The sequence below is a fragment of the Aotus nancymaae genome, unplaced genomic scaffold (assembly GCF_030222135.1).
Source record: "Aotus nancymaae isolate 86718 unplaced genomic scaffold, 86718_ANA_hifiasm-v0.15.2.pri h1tg000028l, whole genome shotgun sequence".
NCBI lineage: Eukaryota > Metazoa > Chordata > Mammalia > Primates > Aotidae > Aotus > Aotus nancymaae.
This window is the reverse complement of record NW_026988441.1, coordinates 14,710,939-14,727,421: the sequence shown is the minus strand read 5'-3', so window position 1 is coordinate 14,727,421 and position 16,483 is coordinate 14,710,939. Positions and strand designations below refer to the sequence as shown.

The 16,483-nt window shown below is 58.6% G+C and overlaps 1 protein-coding gene across 2 annotated transcripts in view; it reads left to right on the top strand.

Annotated features, from left to right (window-relative positions):
- The window catches only part of PAK4 (p21 (RAC1) activated kinase 4), a 50,953-nt gene extending 42,961 nt beyond the window's left edge, over positions 1-7,992 (top strand). For both annotated transcript variants that reach the window (XM_012435850.2, XM_012435858.2), the window contains exons 4-10: positions 603-1,061; positions 1,264-1,704; positions 3,099-3,232; positions 3,490-3,616; positions 5,229-5,354; positions 6,283-6,417; positions 7,009-7,992. In XM_012435850.2, coding sequence (XP_012291273.2) covers positions 603-1,061; positions 1,264-1,704; positions 3,099-3,232; positions 3,490-3,616; positions 5,229-5,354; positions 6,283-6,417; positions 7,009-7,164 — 1,578 coding nt within the window. In that variant the 3' untranslated portion in view covers positions 7,165-7,992. The remainder of the gene's footprint in view (positions 1-602; positions 1,062-1,263; positions 1,705-3,098; positions 3,233-3,489; positions 3,617-5,228; positions 5,355-6,282; positions 6,418-7,008) is intronic.
- The last annotated feature ends 8,491 nt before the right edge of the window (positions 7,993-16,483 follow it).

Genomic DNA, 16,483 nt, shown 5'->3' with positions numbered 1-16,483 from the left:
GGGTGGGGACGGGGGACTCGGGACGCCCTGGACGCCCTGCCTGGTGCCCACATGCGTTTCTATTTGGCACCTGGCTCCTGGAACACCCTTGCCCTCTACTTTGGGACCAGGCCTTTGTGACTCTCCCTGTCCCCCACCCCTTGTCCTTCATGGGAGCAGAGAGTGTGGTTTTGGGGCTCACGAACACTGGCGCCCACAGGGGAGGAAGTGCCAGCCCGGGCCTGGCCCCAGCATCCTGTAATTTGTAGCCCTTGGCCTGATTATGGGGTGGGTCAGCTTCTGCCCTCCCTCCCCTCCACCCCACAGGGCAGGACTGTGCCACCCATCTGGGGAACAGGAGAAAAACAAGGGTGCCTCTCCGGGGTCCCACCCAGCCCAGGGAGGCAGCACCCTGGCCGGGGCCATCACTCCTCTGACCCTGCAGCTGCATCCCGGCGGGGGAGGGGCCACCGCCCATGCCATCGTCACTGCACGGCATCTCCTCATTGCGTCTCTGTCTTGTCTCTGTGTGTGTCGTGCCGTCCTGTCCCTGCGTATTGGATGCCCGTCCTGTGTGCCCCACTCCTTGCCGGGCCCCCACCCACCATTGCCCGGGACCCCAGACCATCGTGCGGGGCAGCAAAGGTGCCAAGGATGGGGCCCTCACGCTGCTGCTGGGCGAGTTTGAGAACATGTCGGTGACACGCTCCAACTCCCTGCGGAGAGACAGCCCGCCACCGCCCGCCCGTGCCCGCCAGGAAAATGGGATACCGGAGGAGCCGGCCACCACGGCCAGAGCAGTCCCGGGGAAGGCAGGCAGTCGAGGCCGGATCGCCGGTCACAGCGAGGCGGGTGGCGGCAGTGGTGACAGGCGACGGGCAGGGCCAGAGAAGAGGCCCAAGTCTTCCAGGGAGGGCTCAGGGGGCCCCCAGGAGTCCTCCCGGGACAAACGCCCCCTCTCTGGGCCTGATGTCGGCACCCCTCAGCCTGCTGGTCTGGCCAGTGGGGCGAAACTGGCAGCTGGCCGGCCCTTTAACACCTACCCGAGGGCTGACACCGACCACCCATCCCGGGGTGCCCAGGTAACCCATCCCCCACCCCAGGGCCCCCGAGGTCCCCTGCCTGTTGCTCCCCCGTCCCCACCTTCCAGCCCCGCCCCACCCACCATGCATCTCATCCTGACCACCCATGTGTCTGTCCCATCGCTGGGCCTCTCCCCTGCTTAGGGAGCAGAGCTGGCCCCAGGCACCCCTCACTGACAGTTACCTCTCTCTTCTGTTTCAGGGGGAGCCTCACGACATGGCCCCTAATGGGCCATCAGCGGGTGGCCTGGCCGGCCCCCAGTCCTCCTCCTCCTCCCGGCCTCCCGCCCGAGCCCGAGGCACCCCCAGCCCTGGAATGCTGGGCCCCCACGCCTCGGAGCCCCAACTGGCCCCTCCAGCCCGTGCCCCTGCCGCCCCCACCGCCCCTGCTGTTCCCGGGCCCCCTGGCCCCCGCTCGCCACAGCGGGAGCCACAGCGCGTATCCCACGAGCAGTTCCGGGCTGCCCTGCAGCTGGTGGTGGACCCGGGCGACCCCCGATCCTACCTGGACAACTTCATCAAGATTGGCGAGGGCTCCACGGGCATCGTGTGCATCGCCACCGTGCGCAGCTCAGGCAAGCTGGTGGCCGTCAAGAAGATGGACCTGCGCAAGCAGCAGAGACGTGAGCTGCTCTTCAACGAGGTGCAGGAGCTGCTGCCCTGCTGTCCTCCCGCCCTGCCCTCCCTCCTCTCCCTGCCGTCCTCCCGCCCTGCCCTCCCTCCTCTCCCTGCCGTCCTCCCGCCCTGCCCTCCCTCCTCTCCCTGCCGTCCTCCCGCCCTGCCCTCCCTCCTCTCCCTGCCGTCCTCCCGCCCTGCCCTCCCTCCTCTCCCTGCCGTCCTCCCGCCCTGCCCTCCCTCCTCTCCCTGCCGTCCTCCCGCCCTGCCCTCCCTCCTCTCCCTGCCGTCCTCCCGCCCTGCCGTCCCTCCTCTCCCTGCCGTCCTCCCGCCCTGCCCTCTCTCCTCTCCCTGCCGTCCTCCCGCCCTGCCGTCCCTCCTCTCCCTGCCGTCCTCCCGCCCTGCCCTCCCTCCTCTCCCTGCCGTCCTCCCGCCGTGCCCTCCCTCCTCTTCCTGCCGTCCTCCCGCCCTGCCCTCCCTCCTCTCCCTGCACTCCTCTGTGCTGGGCCAGGCTCTCCTCCTCCCTTCACTCCTCCCCACCCCCAGGCCATCTCCTCCCCCCCAGGTAGGTCCCTGCCTCTGTCCTCACAGTGTCCTCACCCACGTCTCTGTCCCTGAGCCCCAGACCCAGGGTTCCTCGGCCCACTAACCCCTTACCCAGTGTCTTCCAGGCCCCTTGCACCCACTGAGGCCCACCTGGGCTCCAGGGTACAGTGTCCTCCAGACCTGCCCCTCCTGGGTTCCCCGTGCCCCGCCCCAGCCTGTCAGTCAGGCCAGCCCCTCCTCACCTGGTCTGCACAGCCCATCGTCTCCCACTACAGGCCCCGCCCCGGCCTCCACTCGGGCGTCCCTTCAGCACAGCCCACACAGCCACCGAGAGGAAATTTCTCACGTTCAGGCCCACCCCATCCCCATCCCACCTTACCCTGGCAGTGCCCCGCAGCACCCTGACGAGAGGAAGCCTGGGCCCCTTTGCCGGGTGTATGAGGCCCCTCTGGACCCACCATGCATCACAGTCCCCGGATGCACCAGGAGCTCCCCACCTGGGTTCCTCATCTGCCCCGACGCACACGCTTCTTCTCTCATCCTTGCCCGATACCTGCTTATCCAGGGTCTCAGCCCTGAGCTCTAGTGCTCTTCCCACCTCCCCCCAGCACCAGCCCAGGACTGACCTGGATGGGCGTGGTCCTGGGGGAGCGCACCCAGAAGGGAGGGGAGGGCTTTAGGCTGCCTCTGAGGCCCACGTGGCCGTGGCAGTAGTAGGGGAGGGCAGTCCAGGTGGCCCCATGAGCACAAGCTCGATGTAGAACTGCAGGGGGACCTGGGGGGTGGCGGTGGCTGGGTCTGAGGTGGGCCTGGGCAGCCCTCCTGTCCCCCTTCGCCCCCTCCCGCCCCTCCACCGCTGACCCAACCCCTGCACAGGTGGTGATCATGCGGGACTATCAGCATGAGAACGTGGTGGAGATGTACAACAGCTACCTGGTGGGCGACGAGCTCTGGGTGGTCATGGAGTTCCTGGAAGGAGGCGCCCTCACCGACATTGTCACCCACACCAGGTACTGCCGGGGCCTCAGACTCCTCCTGTGACCTGACCAGGTCCCCTCCAGACCGCTTGGGGTGGGGCCACATCTCCAAACCAGCCGTGCTGCGTCCCCCTCGGCCCCCTGGGAATGGGGTCTTGTCTTCCATTCCTCCAGCACCAGAGTGGGGTCAAGCCCCACTCTGTCTCAGGTTCCTCCCAGCCCAAGGCAGGGCTTCATCCCCCTCCGCCCCTGGGGGGCTGTCCACCCCCCTGCTCACCCCGCACCCGCAGGATGAACGAGGAGCAGATCGCAGCCGTGTGCCTGGCAGTGCTGCAGGCCCTGTCGGTGCTCCATGCCCAGGGCGTCATCCACCGGGACATCAAGAGCGACTCGATCCTGCTGACCCATGACGGCAGGGTGAGGGGACAGGCAGTGGGCTGTGGGGGTTGGGGTTCCCACGGCAGGGCTTCCCTTCCTCTCCCCATCCCCTTTGAGGGTAGGTGGGCTCAACCCTCTAGGCCTGTGTCTTGAGGAGCCGGGACTTCATCTGTCCCTCAAGCAACCCAGAGTCGGGCTCCAGCTCGGTGGGGGTTCTGTGCAGTGGGAGGGTACAGGCTGGTGGGGGGCTCTGTGCAGGGGGAGGGCACAGGCTGGTGGGGGCTCTGCAGGGGGAGGGCACAGGCTGGTGGGGGCTCTGTGCAGTGAGAGGGCACAGGCTGGTGGGGGCTCTGTGCAGGGGGAGGGCACAGGCTGGTGGGGGCTCTGTGCAGTGGGAGGGCACAGGCTGGTGGGGGCTCTGCCGTCAGCACTGGATGCTGGGCCCAGGGGCAGGGATCTGGGCAGACAGCTCAGTCCCCGCTGCAGGCTTTGCCCTCCACTGAAAAGCCGCTGCCTGCCCAGCACCCAGGTTGGGCCGTGAACCCAGCCCTGTCTCCCATACTTTGGACTGAGGTTCTGAACCCCAGGCTGTGGCATTTATAATGCAAGGTGGACCTGACTTTCTGTAGGAAAGGGCCCTTGACTCCAGTGAAATTCTTGCAGAAGTGGATGACTCCATCCCTTCCTCCAAGGAAAATAAAGCCCCACCAGTCAGTCTAGGCAGAGGCAGAGAGAGCTGTTTCAATGACAGTCTGTGGAAATCTCAGGATGTCTGCATCCTGATGTGTTTTGGGGGCGACATCTGTAGGCCACCTGAGATTGTCCTCCCATGGTTGTGGGGGTGTTCTTTGGAGACAAGACCCATAGAGATCCTCAGAATTCGGAAAGGGGGCCAGGTGCAGTGGTTCACACCTGTAATCCCAGCACTTTGGGAGGCCGAGGTGGGAGGATCACAAGGTCAGGAGTTCGAGACCACCCTGACCAACATAGTGAAACCCTGTCTCTACTGAAAATACAAAAAATTAGCTGGGCGTGGTGGCAGTCGCCTGTAATCCCAGCTATTTGGTAATCCCAGCTACTTGGAAAGCTGAGGCAGAATTGCTTGAACCTGGAAGGTGGAGGCTGCAGTGAGCCAAGATTTCACCATTGCACTCCAGCCTGGGCGACAAAACAAGACTCCATCTCAAAAAAAAAAAAAAAAATCATAAAGGGGCCCACAGTTCCTAAGAAGGTGTGGGGGGCCTAGTTGTTATAGAGGCAGGCTATGGCCCCTTCCTTTCCAACCCAACTCAAGGCTACCTTCCTCTCCAACCCAACTCAAGACGCTCCAGAGCAGCAGGGCCCCAGGGCACAGGCCTTCAGGGCCACCCGTTCCCAGCCTCGCCTGGCCTTTGCTGTCTGCAGTACTCAGGCTACCACTCCCAAGAGCCCCAGAGGCTGTCAGGGAGGGAGATGGGAGGATCCTGTGGGAGGTGACTCGCCCGAGGGCCCCCACTGGGAGGTGGTAGAGCTCCCCAGTGGTCTGGCTCTGGAGCCCAGCTCTGACCTCTGGGCCACACATCGTGTGTGAAGCTGACGGATTACGCAGGCGGACGCCCCTGCTCGCCCTTCCACTGTACCAGCTCTGCTGACTGCTTCTGCCCTGCCCCAGGTGAAGCTGTCAGACTTCGGGTTCTGCGCCCAGGTGAGCAAGGAAGTGCCCCGGAGGAAGTCGCTGGTCGGCACGCCCTACTGGATGGCCCCAGAGCTCATCTCCCGCCTTCCCTACGGGCCAGAGGTGAGCCCTGGGGTGGCTAGGTTGTCCTGCTGCCGTGCTGGCTGGAGGTGGGGCTCAGCCTGGGGAATGGTTTCCGGGAGTGGCTCTGGATAAGGAGGTACTGCAGGCATACGTATGTTCATTCATTCATTCATTTATTTATTCTTTTTTCTTTTTGAAATGGAGTCTCGCTCTGTTGCCCAGGCTGGAGTGCAGTGGTGTAATCTCGGCTCACTGCAACCTCTGCCTCCCTGGGTTCAAGTGATTCTCCTGCCTCAGCCTCCTGAGTAGCTGGGATTACAGGTGCTTGCCACCATGCCCGGCTAATTTTCGTATTTTTAGTAGAGATGGGGTTTCACCATGTTGGCCAGGCTGGTCTCCAACTTCTGACCTCAGGTGATCTTCCTGCCTTGGCCTCCCAAAGTGCTGGGATTACAGCCATGAGCCACTGCTCCCAACCTTGGCTCTGATTTCTGAGTAATGTCTTCACGCAGGCCGCTTTCCCTTTGTGGGAGCAGAGCCCACCCCAGCAGTTCTGGGAAATGTCTCCCGCCTATGGGCTCCCCTCATTCCCTGGGTGTTTTGGGTAAAGTCCACAGCTTGGCTCTGATTGGCTTAGCCTAGGTCATGTGCCTGTTTCTGAACCAATCACTGTGTCTCAACTATGCTGATGAGGCCACCTGGGTCCTGAACCCACCACTGGATGCTACCTGGGCTGAGGGCGGGAGGGGACCTGGGGGCAGTTGGCAGCAAGAAGAGGGATAGGTGCTGGGCGGGCAGCTTTCTTCAGGGCTCCCTGGAGGATTAGCACATGGACTGCTGGCTGGGTGCCCAAGAGGGAGTTCTGGGCCAAGGACTCCAGGCGGCAGAGGCAGAGACGGCGCTGGGGCCTCCCCAGGACCTACCATCCCCCTGCAGCTCAGCCCTGCTGTTCCTTCGCCCGCCCCAGGTGGACATCTGGTCGCTGGGGATAATGGTGATTGAGATGGTGGATGGAGAGCCCCCCTACTTCAATGAGCCACCCCTCAAAGCCATGAAGATGATTCGGGACAACCTGCCACCCCGACTGAAGAACCTACACAAGGTGGGCCCCGCTCTGGCTGGGAAACTGTGTACCAGCCGGCGGGTCACCAGGCGGAGCATAGGGTGCAGATGGGATGGGGATGGCGATGGCGCCTGAGATGGCACTGTGTGCTAGGCCCCCACCCCGAGCCGTGTGTGTCTGTACAGACCCCCTCTGTGGGGCCTGGGCGACAGAGGCAGCAGAGCCACAAGCCCCCTGCACCCTCACCGTTGCCCTGGCCCTGCCCAGCCCTAGAGAGATCTGCACGTTTAGAGGTGGAGGACAGGGCTGGGACCTTCCTAGTGGAGGACTCACCGGCAGGGAAAGGGGCATCTCTGGGGCCCAGTTACTTCCAGCTCCTTGTTAAGCCATGGAAATAGGGAGTACCTGAGCCCCTGGGGGTTTGTCGCTTCCTCTGGGCCACACAGCACCATCCCAGGCACCATCACTGTCCCTGTCCCGTCTACACCCCAGCTCTGGACACCCATGACCTCTGCCTCATCCCTGCACGGTACATGCTGCCAGCTGATTTGACGGAGGAGGAAACTGTGGCCCCACAGCAAACGAGCATTGGGGACCTTCGCCCTCTGACCCTCCCTCCCTCCCCCACAGGTGTCGCCATCCCTGAAGGGCTTCCTGGACCGCCTGCTGGTGCGGGACCCCACCCAGCGGGCCACGGCTGCCGAGCTGCTGAAGCACCCATTCCTGGCCAAGGCGGGACCGCCCGCCAGCATCGTGCCCCTCATGCGCCAGAACCGCACCAGATGAGGCCCAGCGCCCCACCCGTCGACCAAAGAGCCCCCCGGGTCACCCCCACCCCACCGAGGCCAGTAGGGGGCCAGCCCTTCCACTCCTCCCAGCCCAGGAGACGCTCCGCGTGGCACCACCCTCCTTGCTGGGGGTAGATGGGACCCTACTACTGAACTCCGGTTTTGATCTCGTGACTTTTAGAAAAACACAGGGACTCATGGGAGCAAGTGAGGCTCCCAGGACCCCCACCCTCTGGGACAGGCCCTCCCCCCTGTTCTGTCTCCAGGAAGGACAGCGGCCTCCCATCACTGGAAATCTGCAGTGGGGGTCGCTGGGGGTGGAGCGAACACTAAGCAGTTAGTGTGTGTGTGCGAGTGTGTGCACGTGTGCGAGTGTGCATGTGCGTGTGTGCCAAGGCCCAGCCACCCTGTCCTCCAGCCTGCAAGGGGGTGTCTGGCGCCTTGCCTGACACCCAGCCCCCTCTCCCCCTGAGCCATTGTGGGGGTTGATCATGAATGTCCGAAGAGTGGCCTTTTCGCTTAGCCCTGCACCCCCTTTCTGTGGCTGGATGGGGAGACGGGTCAGCGCCCCCACCCTCTCCCAGCCTCTGCAGCAAATGACTACTGCACCTGGCCAGCCTCCTCTTTTCTAGAAGTCTATTTATATTGTCATTTTATAACACTCTAGCCCCTGTCCCCACTGGGGGACAGATGGTCCCTGTCCCGCGGGGTGGCATGGGCAGAACCACTGCCTGAAGAACGAGGTTCCTGCCCGGCCAGCGCAGCCCCGGCCCACCCACCCCTGCCTCAAGTTAGTTTTACAATTAAAACATTGTCTTGTTTTGTGTGTGTGTGTGTGTGTGTGTGTGTGTGTGTGTGTGGTGTGGGGGGACCCTGTCTGGCTGTCTTGGGTGGGAATTTGCAGAGATAACGTCTGGATCTGGAAGAGCAAACCACGATTCCAGCCAAGGCAGGGCAGGGGTGGAGTGGGAAGTAGGGAGTTAACAGTCGAAGCAGCCTGTAAGCCCCCTACCCACCCACCACTCCCCAGAATAGGTCAGGATTGTCCCACCCCTGGAAGCAGCCAGTTTGCCACAGTCCATGTGCAAACTGGTCCCAGTTTGCCAAATCTGCGATTTCCTGGAACTTTTTTTTTTGAGACGGAGTCTCACTCTGTTGCCCAGGCTGGAGTGCAGTGGCGTGATCTCAGCTTACTGCAAACTCCACCTCCCAGGTTCAAGCGATTCTTCTGCCTCAGCCCCCTGAGTAGCTGAGACTACAGGCGCATGCCACCACACTCAGCTCATTTTTGTATTTTTAGTAGAGACATGGAGTTTCACCATGTTGGCCAGGATGGTCTGGATCTCCTGACGTCGTGATCCACCCACCTCGGCCTCCCAAAGTGCTGGGACTACAGGCGTGAGCCACCACGCCCGGCTTCCTGGAACCTTTTAAAGGCTGTTTGTCTTGAGCACATTTGGTGGGTAGGAGCTAACCCGAGTTAGTAAATTTAAGGCCATTTGGCACATTGGTCAGTGGGCAGATGGGCTTTGTGGGGATTAACAAGCTGGCTAGACTGGAGCTGCTGGCTTCGGAGAGACCCCATGTGAAGTGCATCCCTCCACGCAGGAGCCCTGGGCTGAGCCCACTCTGGGGGGATCGGACTGGCATGGAGATAGCCATGCCACCACTGCTGCCGCTACATTCTGGCACTTCACAGTAGAATGCTGGGCTTCACCTCTTGCATCCTCCCCAGCACCCAGGCAGGCAGGGGGGCACGGGAAGAGCCAGGAGTGAGCCTCCATCCCCTTGGCACCAGAGACCTCAGCCTGGTCCTGTCAGGAAGTGAGTAGCCAGGGCAGAGATTCCAGGTTAGTCCACGCCTCTGGCTCTCCACTGCCAGGGCCCCGCCCTGCACAGGTCCTGACCCAAGAATCGGGGTAGTGTGTGTGTGGCAGGGCCTATGCCAAATGCAGACACAGCCTCCATGGATTATCAGAGTGAATCCAGCGGTGCAGGCAGCTGTGCTCTGTGCAGTGTGTTGGAGACCTAGGTGAGGTGGACGCCTTTCTGGAAAAAAAAATGCTAACATTGGCAGAAGAAGAGATAGAAAACAAGACCAAAATAACTCTGCCTCCTCACTGCACACACACTCCAGAATAAACAAAAAGCTGCGGGCTAAAATGCACTTTCAAATGAGATTTACCACACTCTGAAGGAGCAGGTAATTCCTCCTACCATGTACAAGTTGTTCCAGAAAAGGGGGAAGAGGCGGTTCAGGAGGCCGCCGTGACCACAGTTCCAGACGCGGATGAGGACGGTGAAGAACTGAGGTTGTTGGAAACATGCTCCGTGCCACAAAGAAAAATTAGCACAGAGACAAAGGATCTTTCAGCAAAGCAATTTTACTTTCTGCACTGTAGGAACGGTGCCCTCGCTAGCCATTTTGCCACTAGAGTACAACCAACAGAGGAAAGCAGACTTAGGTATCCCTTACGCATTTGGGGTCGTCATCACTGCTGGGTCTCATCTCCATTGGCTGGAGCCAGACCTCACAATCTAAACAAAAACCCAATTGGCTAACTTAAAACTTTTCTAAACAGTTAAGGGGCATAGGCTGTGAGCTGGGACGTGCCTGTGAGCACATCCAGAACAGATATTTTTGTTAAAGTACAAGGACATAGAATATACTACGTGCCTGTGAGCCTGGCGTGTTTAGCAGCTGCACAGGATACGATTTAACAGAGTTACTAGCAAATTTGTTCTTTAACAAGAAAGGAAACTTTGAAGAGGAACTTTTACTTCCACAGAGCGTCTCAGAAACGTGAGGCTCACAGCCCGGGTGCCCGGCGACCCCACGGGCTCTGAGGACAGCTCTAGAAGCTGGCCACTCTCCTGCTGAAGAAACCACGGGCTCGGAGACGGGAGGTCGTTGCCCAGTCACATCTGTGACCCCACAGTGACTGCTGGTTTTGGTGCCTTCAGTCACTCACTGTAGGTTTGCTTCGTTTTGTTTTTTTTTAGACTGTTACTGTGTTGCCCAGGCTGGTCTCGAACTCCTGGCCTCAAGCTATCCTCCCGCCTCAGCCCCACAAAGTGCTGGGATTACAGGCATGAGCCACCGTTTCTGGCCCACTCACTGCAGTTTGAAGGCATGGCTCTGGGTGGCCATGACATGAAAGCTGCCCGAGGCCCCGTTCCTCTGCCTGTGCTTCCTGCCGCTGTTGCCGGTGCAAAATGGGGTCCCGCCAGGAGCCAGGAAAACAGACCCCAGCTAGAGTTGTTTCAATGACTGGGATTTAGCACAGGTTGTTGGATCATTACAAAGCTTTGAGAAGGCTGGAGGAGCCGCATAGGGCCAGGTGCCCAGCGATCATTAAAGGCAGGAGGCTGCTGCCACCTGTGTGGCTGGAGCAACAGAAGGGGCCAGTGGCATTCCCCAGACCCCAAAAGGCCACTGTCACCTCCACCTGGCCAATTCCAGCTTCCCGCCCTGTCCTCTCACCCAGGAGCCTCCTACTGCAGACCCTGCACCCACCGGCCTGGGAATCTACAGATCCATGTTTCAGGCATCCGCCCGGAGCGGAACAGGACATCACTTAGGACAGGGCGGCTCCAGAGGACTCACTCTGCCCACATTTAATTGACCAGCCAAGGCACTGCACAGGAATGAATGACACTCGGCGGGATTTGCCCGCCCAGGGGCTGGAGGTGTGTTTACGGAGACCCAAAATAATGCAACCAGGTCAGACCCAGGTTCTCACAGTGTGGTTCCCGGACCAGCAGCATCCCTGGGCACTTACTGGACACGCAAATAAATCCCCGAGCACCACCCCAGCTGCATCAGACACTGGTGGGGCCTAGTGATCTGTATTTAACGCGCCCTCCGGGGCGTGCTGGTGCCCACTCACGTTTGGGAACCCTACGATCCACATCTTCTCTCCCATGTAAGAGGCCCACCTGTGTGGGATTCTGAGTCATCAGTACCCTGGGCTCCTTCCATCTTTTTCCTTCCTCCTGGGACACCTGCCTCTCCCAGGTGGTATTAGAGGACTGCTTACGCCCAGAAGGGGGCACAGGGAGAGGAGGGCACTCCTCTTTAAGGACTGACCCAGAGGGTTCGCCATTGCTTCATTAGCCAGAGCTTAGTCACGCAACTGCACCCAGAGGCAAAGGAGGTTGGGAAATGTAGTTTTTATTCTGGGCGGCTGTGTGTCTAACACAAATTCTACTACCATGCAGTCAGGATTCTCCACCCTTGCTGTTCATTAGATTTGCTGGGCTTCATCCTGGAAATTCTGATTTAGTAACAGAGAACCCAGAGGCAGACCCAGATGTCTACGGGAGCTTCATATACAATAAGGAGATTTAATATCATGCTGGGGCCGGGGCAGCAGCTCACGCCTGTAATCCCAACACTTAGGGAGGCCAAGGCAGGCAGATCACTTGAGGCCAGGAGTTTGAGACAAGCCTGGGCAACAAAGCAAAACCCTGTCTCTACTAAAAATACAAAAATTAGCTGGGCATGGTGGCGGGCACCTGTAATCCCAGCTACTTGGGAGACGGAGGCATGAGAATCACTTGAACCCAGGAGGCGGAGGTTTCAGGGAGCCAAGATCAAATCACTGCACTCCAGCCTGGGCAACAGAGAGAAATTCTGTCTCAAAAAAAAAAAAAAACCAGGTGCAGTGGCTCATGCCTGTCATCCCAGCACTTTGGGAGGCTGAGGTTGGTGGATCACCTGAGATCAGGAGTTCCAGACCAGCCTGGCCAACTTGGTGAAACCCAGTCTCTTCTAAAAACACAAAAATTAGCCAGACTTGGTAGCAGGTGCCTGTAATCCCAGCTCCTTGGGAGGCGGAGCCAGGAGAATTGCTTGAACCTGAGAAGTGGAGGTTGCAGTGAGCCAAGATCATGCCATTGCACTCCAGCCTGGGCAATGAGCGAAACTGTCTCAAAAAACAAAAAACGACGCCATTGATCAAAGTCTGGCTGTGTTCAGGGGCTTTGCTAAGCTCCCAGTTTTGCCCCATTTAACCCCTGTAGTGGTTACCGCCCCCCTGAAAAAAAAGATATGTTTCCCTCTCCAAAAAAAAATAGGTCCTCCCTCCCCACCCCCGCCAACCAAAAAAAAAAGATAGATCCACGGAGGATCAATGAGTGTAGCCTTATTTGGAAAAAGGGTCTCTGCAGATGTGTCCTGAGTTACGGGTCTGGAAATGAGGTCACCCTGGTATATCCAGGTGGGCCCTAATCTACTGAAAACCATCCCTTAGAGAAATGCAGAGGGAGATTTGGGGCACACAGAGAAGCAGCCCACATGAGCACGAGGTGTAGATTACAGTGATGACGCAGCTGCCAGTCAGGAAATGCCAGGGGCCTTCCAGAAGCCAGAGGGGCCAGGAATCATTCTGCCCTGAAGGCTTCAGAGGGAGGAGGGCCCTGTCCACACCCGCACTTCAGATCTCGGCTTCCAGAACTGAGAGGATACAGCCAGGCACGCAGGCTTATTCCTGCAATCCCAGCACTTTGGGAGGCTGAGGCGGGTGGATCACTTGAGGCCAGGAGTTCAAAACCAGCCTAGCCAACATGGCGAAACCCTGTCTCTACTAAAAACACAAAAATTATCCAGGTGTGGTGGCAGGCGCCTGTAATCCCAGCTATTCAGGAGGCTGAAGCAGGAGAATCACTTGAACAGGGAGGTGGAGGTTGCAGTGAGCCAAGATCGCGCCACTGCAGTCTAGCCTGGGGCGACAGAATGAGACTCCATCTGAAAAAAAAAAAAAAAGCCAGGTGTGGTGGCTCACGCCTGTAATCCCAGCACTTTGGGAGGCCAAGGCAGGCGGATCACAAGGTCAAGAGATTGAGACCAGCCCGACCAACATGGTGAAACTCCATCTCTACTAAAATAACAAAAATTAGCCGGCATGGTGGTGCGCACCTGTAATCCCAGCTACTCAGGAGGCTGAGGCAGGAGAATTGCTTGAAGGTGGAGGTGGAGGTTGCAGTGAGCCGAGATTACACCACTGCACTCCAGCCTGGGCAACAGAGCAAGACTCCATCTCAAAAAAAAAAAAAAAAAAACAGAACTGAGAGAATACAGGCTGCTGTTTCAAGCCACCTTGTTTGGAATTTGTGATCGCAGCCCAGGAAATGAGGCCCTCCTCGCCGTCTTCTGCAGAGGTATTGCACCTTCCTCAGCCTGTTTCACAGATAAGACAGGAACAAAGATGTCAGCCTGAGGTTGCACAGCCAGAAAGCGATAGAGGCGGGATCCGAATCCTGGCCTCGGGCCTGGGAGTTCCCACCCATCCTCAGCTTACCACACTGAGAAGTTGGTCAGGGCTCCCCTCACTACCCCACTCACGGGACCACAGTTACGAACAGAAAAGCACCTGTGTCTTCCCAGGTGGCCGGTCACCGAAGGAGAGTAGGCCCCAAGCTGCAGACTCCGAAACGGAGGCCGTCGCCCTCGGGTGTGCCGAGGAGACTCAGGGAGGAGCGGTGTTGCCTGGGGGAAGAGATGGAGCAGCAAGCAGCGTCCTGGACTGCGCTTGGGGGACATGGGCGCAGCCTAGACTCACGCTTGGGGACTGCTGGCTCACACAAAAGTGAACTCCCTGTTTCCTCCTCTCACTGCATTTTTTTTTTTTTTTGAGACAAAATCTCGCTCTGTCACCCAGACTGGAGTGCAGTGGTGAGATCTCAGCTCACTGCAACCTCTGACTCTTGGGTTCAAGTCACTCCTGTCTCAGCCTCCTGAGTAGCTGGGATTACAGGCACGAGCCACCATGCCTGGCTAATTTTTGTATTTTTAGTAGAGATGGGGTTTCATCATGTTGCCCAGGCTGGTTTTGAACTCCTGACTTCAAGTGATCTGCCCGCTTCAGCCTCCAAAGTGTTGGGATTACAGGGGCCCTCTCCTGTTTTCTAGCTCTTTGTGTATCTGTTTGCTCTCTCTGCCTCTCCCTGTACTGCTCCATCCTTCTACCCAACCTCATTCCTGCCTCTCTGTCGCCCCCTGCCGGGTGAAGTGGGCTCACTGCCCCTCCACCTCACAAACCACTGTGGTTTGTATCTGGGGCAGGCAACACCCACCCCAGCCCACCTTTCTTCCACCCCCTACCCCTCCCGACCTGGCTGCACTTTCCTCCACAGCCCTGATAGAGAGCCCAGGATCTGCTCCCCCAGCCCTAGGTGCCCCCGCTCCAGGACACCGGCCCTTCTCCCTCTACCAGCGGGCTTGGGCCCCAGGACGTGCTGACTCCTGGGGATGACGGGTTTTGCAGCAGGTGCGGTGGAATCTAGGCTTGGGCAGGTTGGACGCGGTGGGTCAGAGGCTCTTCCTCCCGCCGCCCAGCCGGGCCTTCCTGCCCTCCCTGCCCAGCAAGCAGGGCAACGTCATGTCAGCCCTGAGCTGCGGACAGATGATAAACACACCAAGGCCCTCCCTAGTGAGGGTGGCATCCAGGCAGGGTGAGAGATTGTGACCCAGTGAACACAGCCACACGCTCAGATGTATTTACAAAGCATGATGAGTGCGAGAAACAGAACAGGGCGTGATAGGGAATAGCCGTGGAGGGAAGTGTACCTGGCCTGGGAACGGCCCAGCTCTCTATGTACCAATAGAGAACAATCACCAACCCATCTCGTCAGCCAGAAAAAAGCAAGAAGGGTGTGTGCCTTACGACAGGTGACTGGTTTTGTTTTGTTTTGTTGAGACAGTCTCTGTTACCCAGGCTGGAGTGCAGTGGTGCGATCTCGGCTCACTGCAGCCTCAACCTCCCAGGCACAAGCCATCCTCCCACATCAGCCACCCAAGTAGGTGGAACCACAGGCACGTGCCACCACGTCTGGCTGTTTTTTTGTTTTGTTTTTGTGGAGACAGGGGTCTTGCTGTGTTGCCCAGGCTGGTCTCAAACTCTTGAGCTCAAGCCATCCTCCCACCTCAGCCTCCCAAAGTGCTCTAATTACAGCCACTGTGCCAGGCCAGCTTTTTTTGTTTTGTTTTGTTGAGACAGAGTCACTGTCACCCAGGCTGGAGTGCAGTGGCACGATCTCAGCTCACTGCAACCTCTGCCTCCCAGGCTCAAGCAATTCCCCTGCCTCAGCCTCCTGAGTAGCTGAGATTATAGGCACGCACCATCACACCTGCTAATTTTTGTATCTTTAGCAGAGAGGGGTTCTGCCACGTTGGCCAGGCTGGTCTTGAACCCCTGACCTCAAGTGATCTGCCTGCCTCAGTCTCTCAAAGTGCTAGGATTACAGGCATAAGTCACCGCGCCCGGCCTCAGCCAGTTTTTATTATTTCATTCAGTTCCCTGGTTGTCGACAAGGTGATGCTTCCCAGATTTTCATCTCAGCCCTGACCCCTCTCTCGACCCCAGGCTGTACATCCAGCTTCCCCTGGCGTCACCCCTGTGGATACTTCGTACAACGTATCTGCACGGAGTAGGTGATTTCCTAAGAACCCCCTCAAAGAGCTGCTGCATCCTCTGGCTGACCTCATCTCCCCTTCATTCTCTTCACCCCACACTGGCCTCCCTGCTGTTCCCCAACCCAACAAGCTCTGTCCCACCTCGAGGCCTTTGCCCTGACTGTTTCCTCTCCCAGAACGTTCCTCTCCCAGGCGTCTGTGCGGCCAGTTTCTTCCCCTTCTTCAGGTCTCTGCTCAAGTATCACCTCCTCGGAGAAGCCCTCCCTGACCACCCCATCTAGGCAAGGCTTCCACCCGCGCTTCCCTGCCCTAACAGCCCATTCTTCACCTTCAAAGCACTTAGTGCTGTTTTTCAATTGGCTAGTTACTTGTTGACTTGTAAGTAGTTAATTGACCTCCCTTCCCCTACAAGGCTGCAAGCCGTGTGCGGACAGGAATGGCATCATTCTTTCACCAGGTTACGCCCCGGTGCACAGGGCTGGGCCACTGAAGGCATCTCTTAAACATCTGTGGAAAGAAGAGGTGGTAGAAAGAGCAATGAGAGGCTCCGGACCTTGTTGGCTTTATAAAAATTGTACTTTCACCAGCCTGGGCAACATAGAGAGACCCCCATCTCTACAAAACATTTACAAATTAACTGGGCGTGGTGGTGTGTGCCCGTGATCTCAGCCACTTGGAAGGCTGAGGTGGGAAAATCGCTTGAGCCCAGGAGGTTGAGGTTACAGTGAGCTATGATGGCGCCACTGCACCCCAGCCTGGGTGACAGAGAGAAACTCTGTCTCAAAAAAAAAATTACACTTAGACCGGGTATGGTGGCTCGCGTCTGTAATCCCCGCACCTTGGGAGGCCAAGGCGGGCGGTTCACCTGAGGTCAGGAGTTGGCCAGCCTGGGCAACATGGT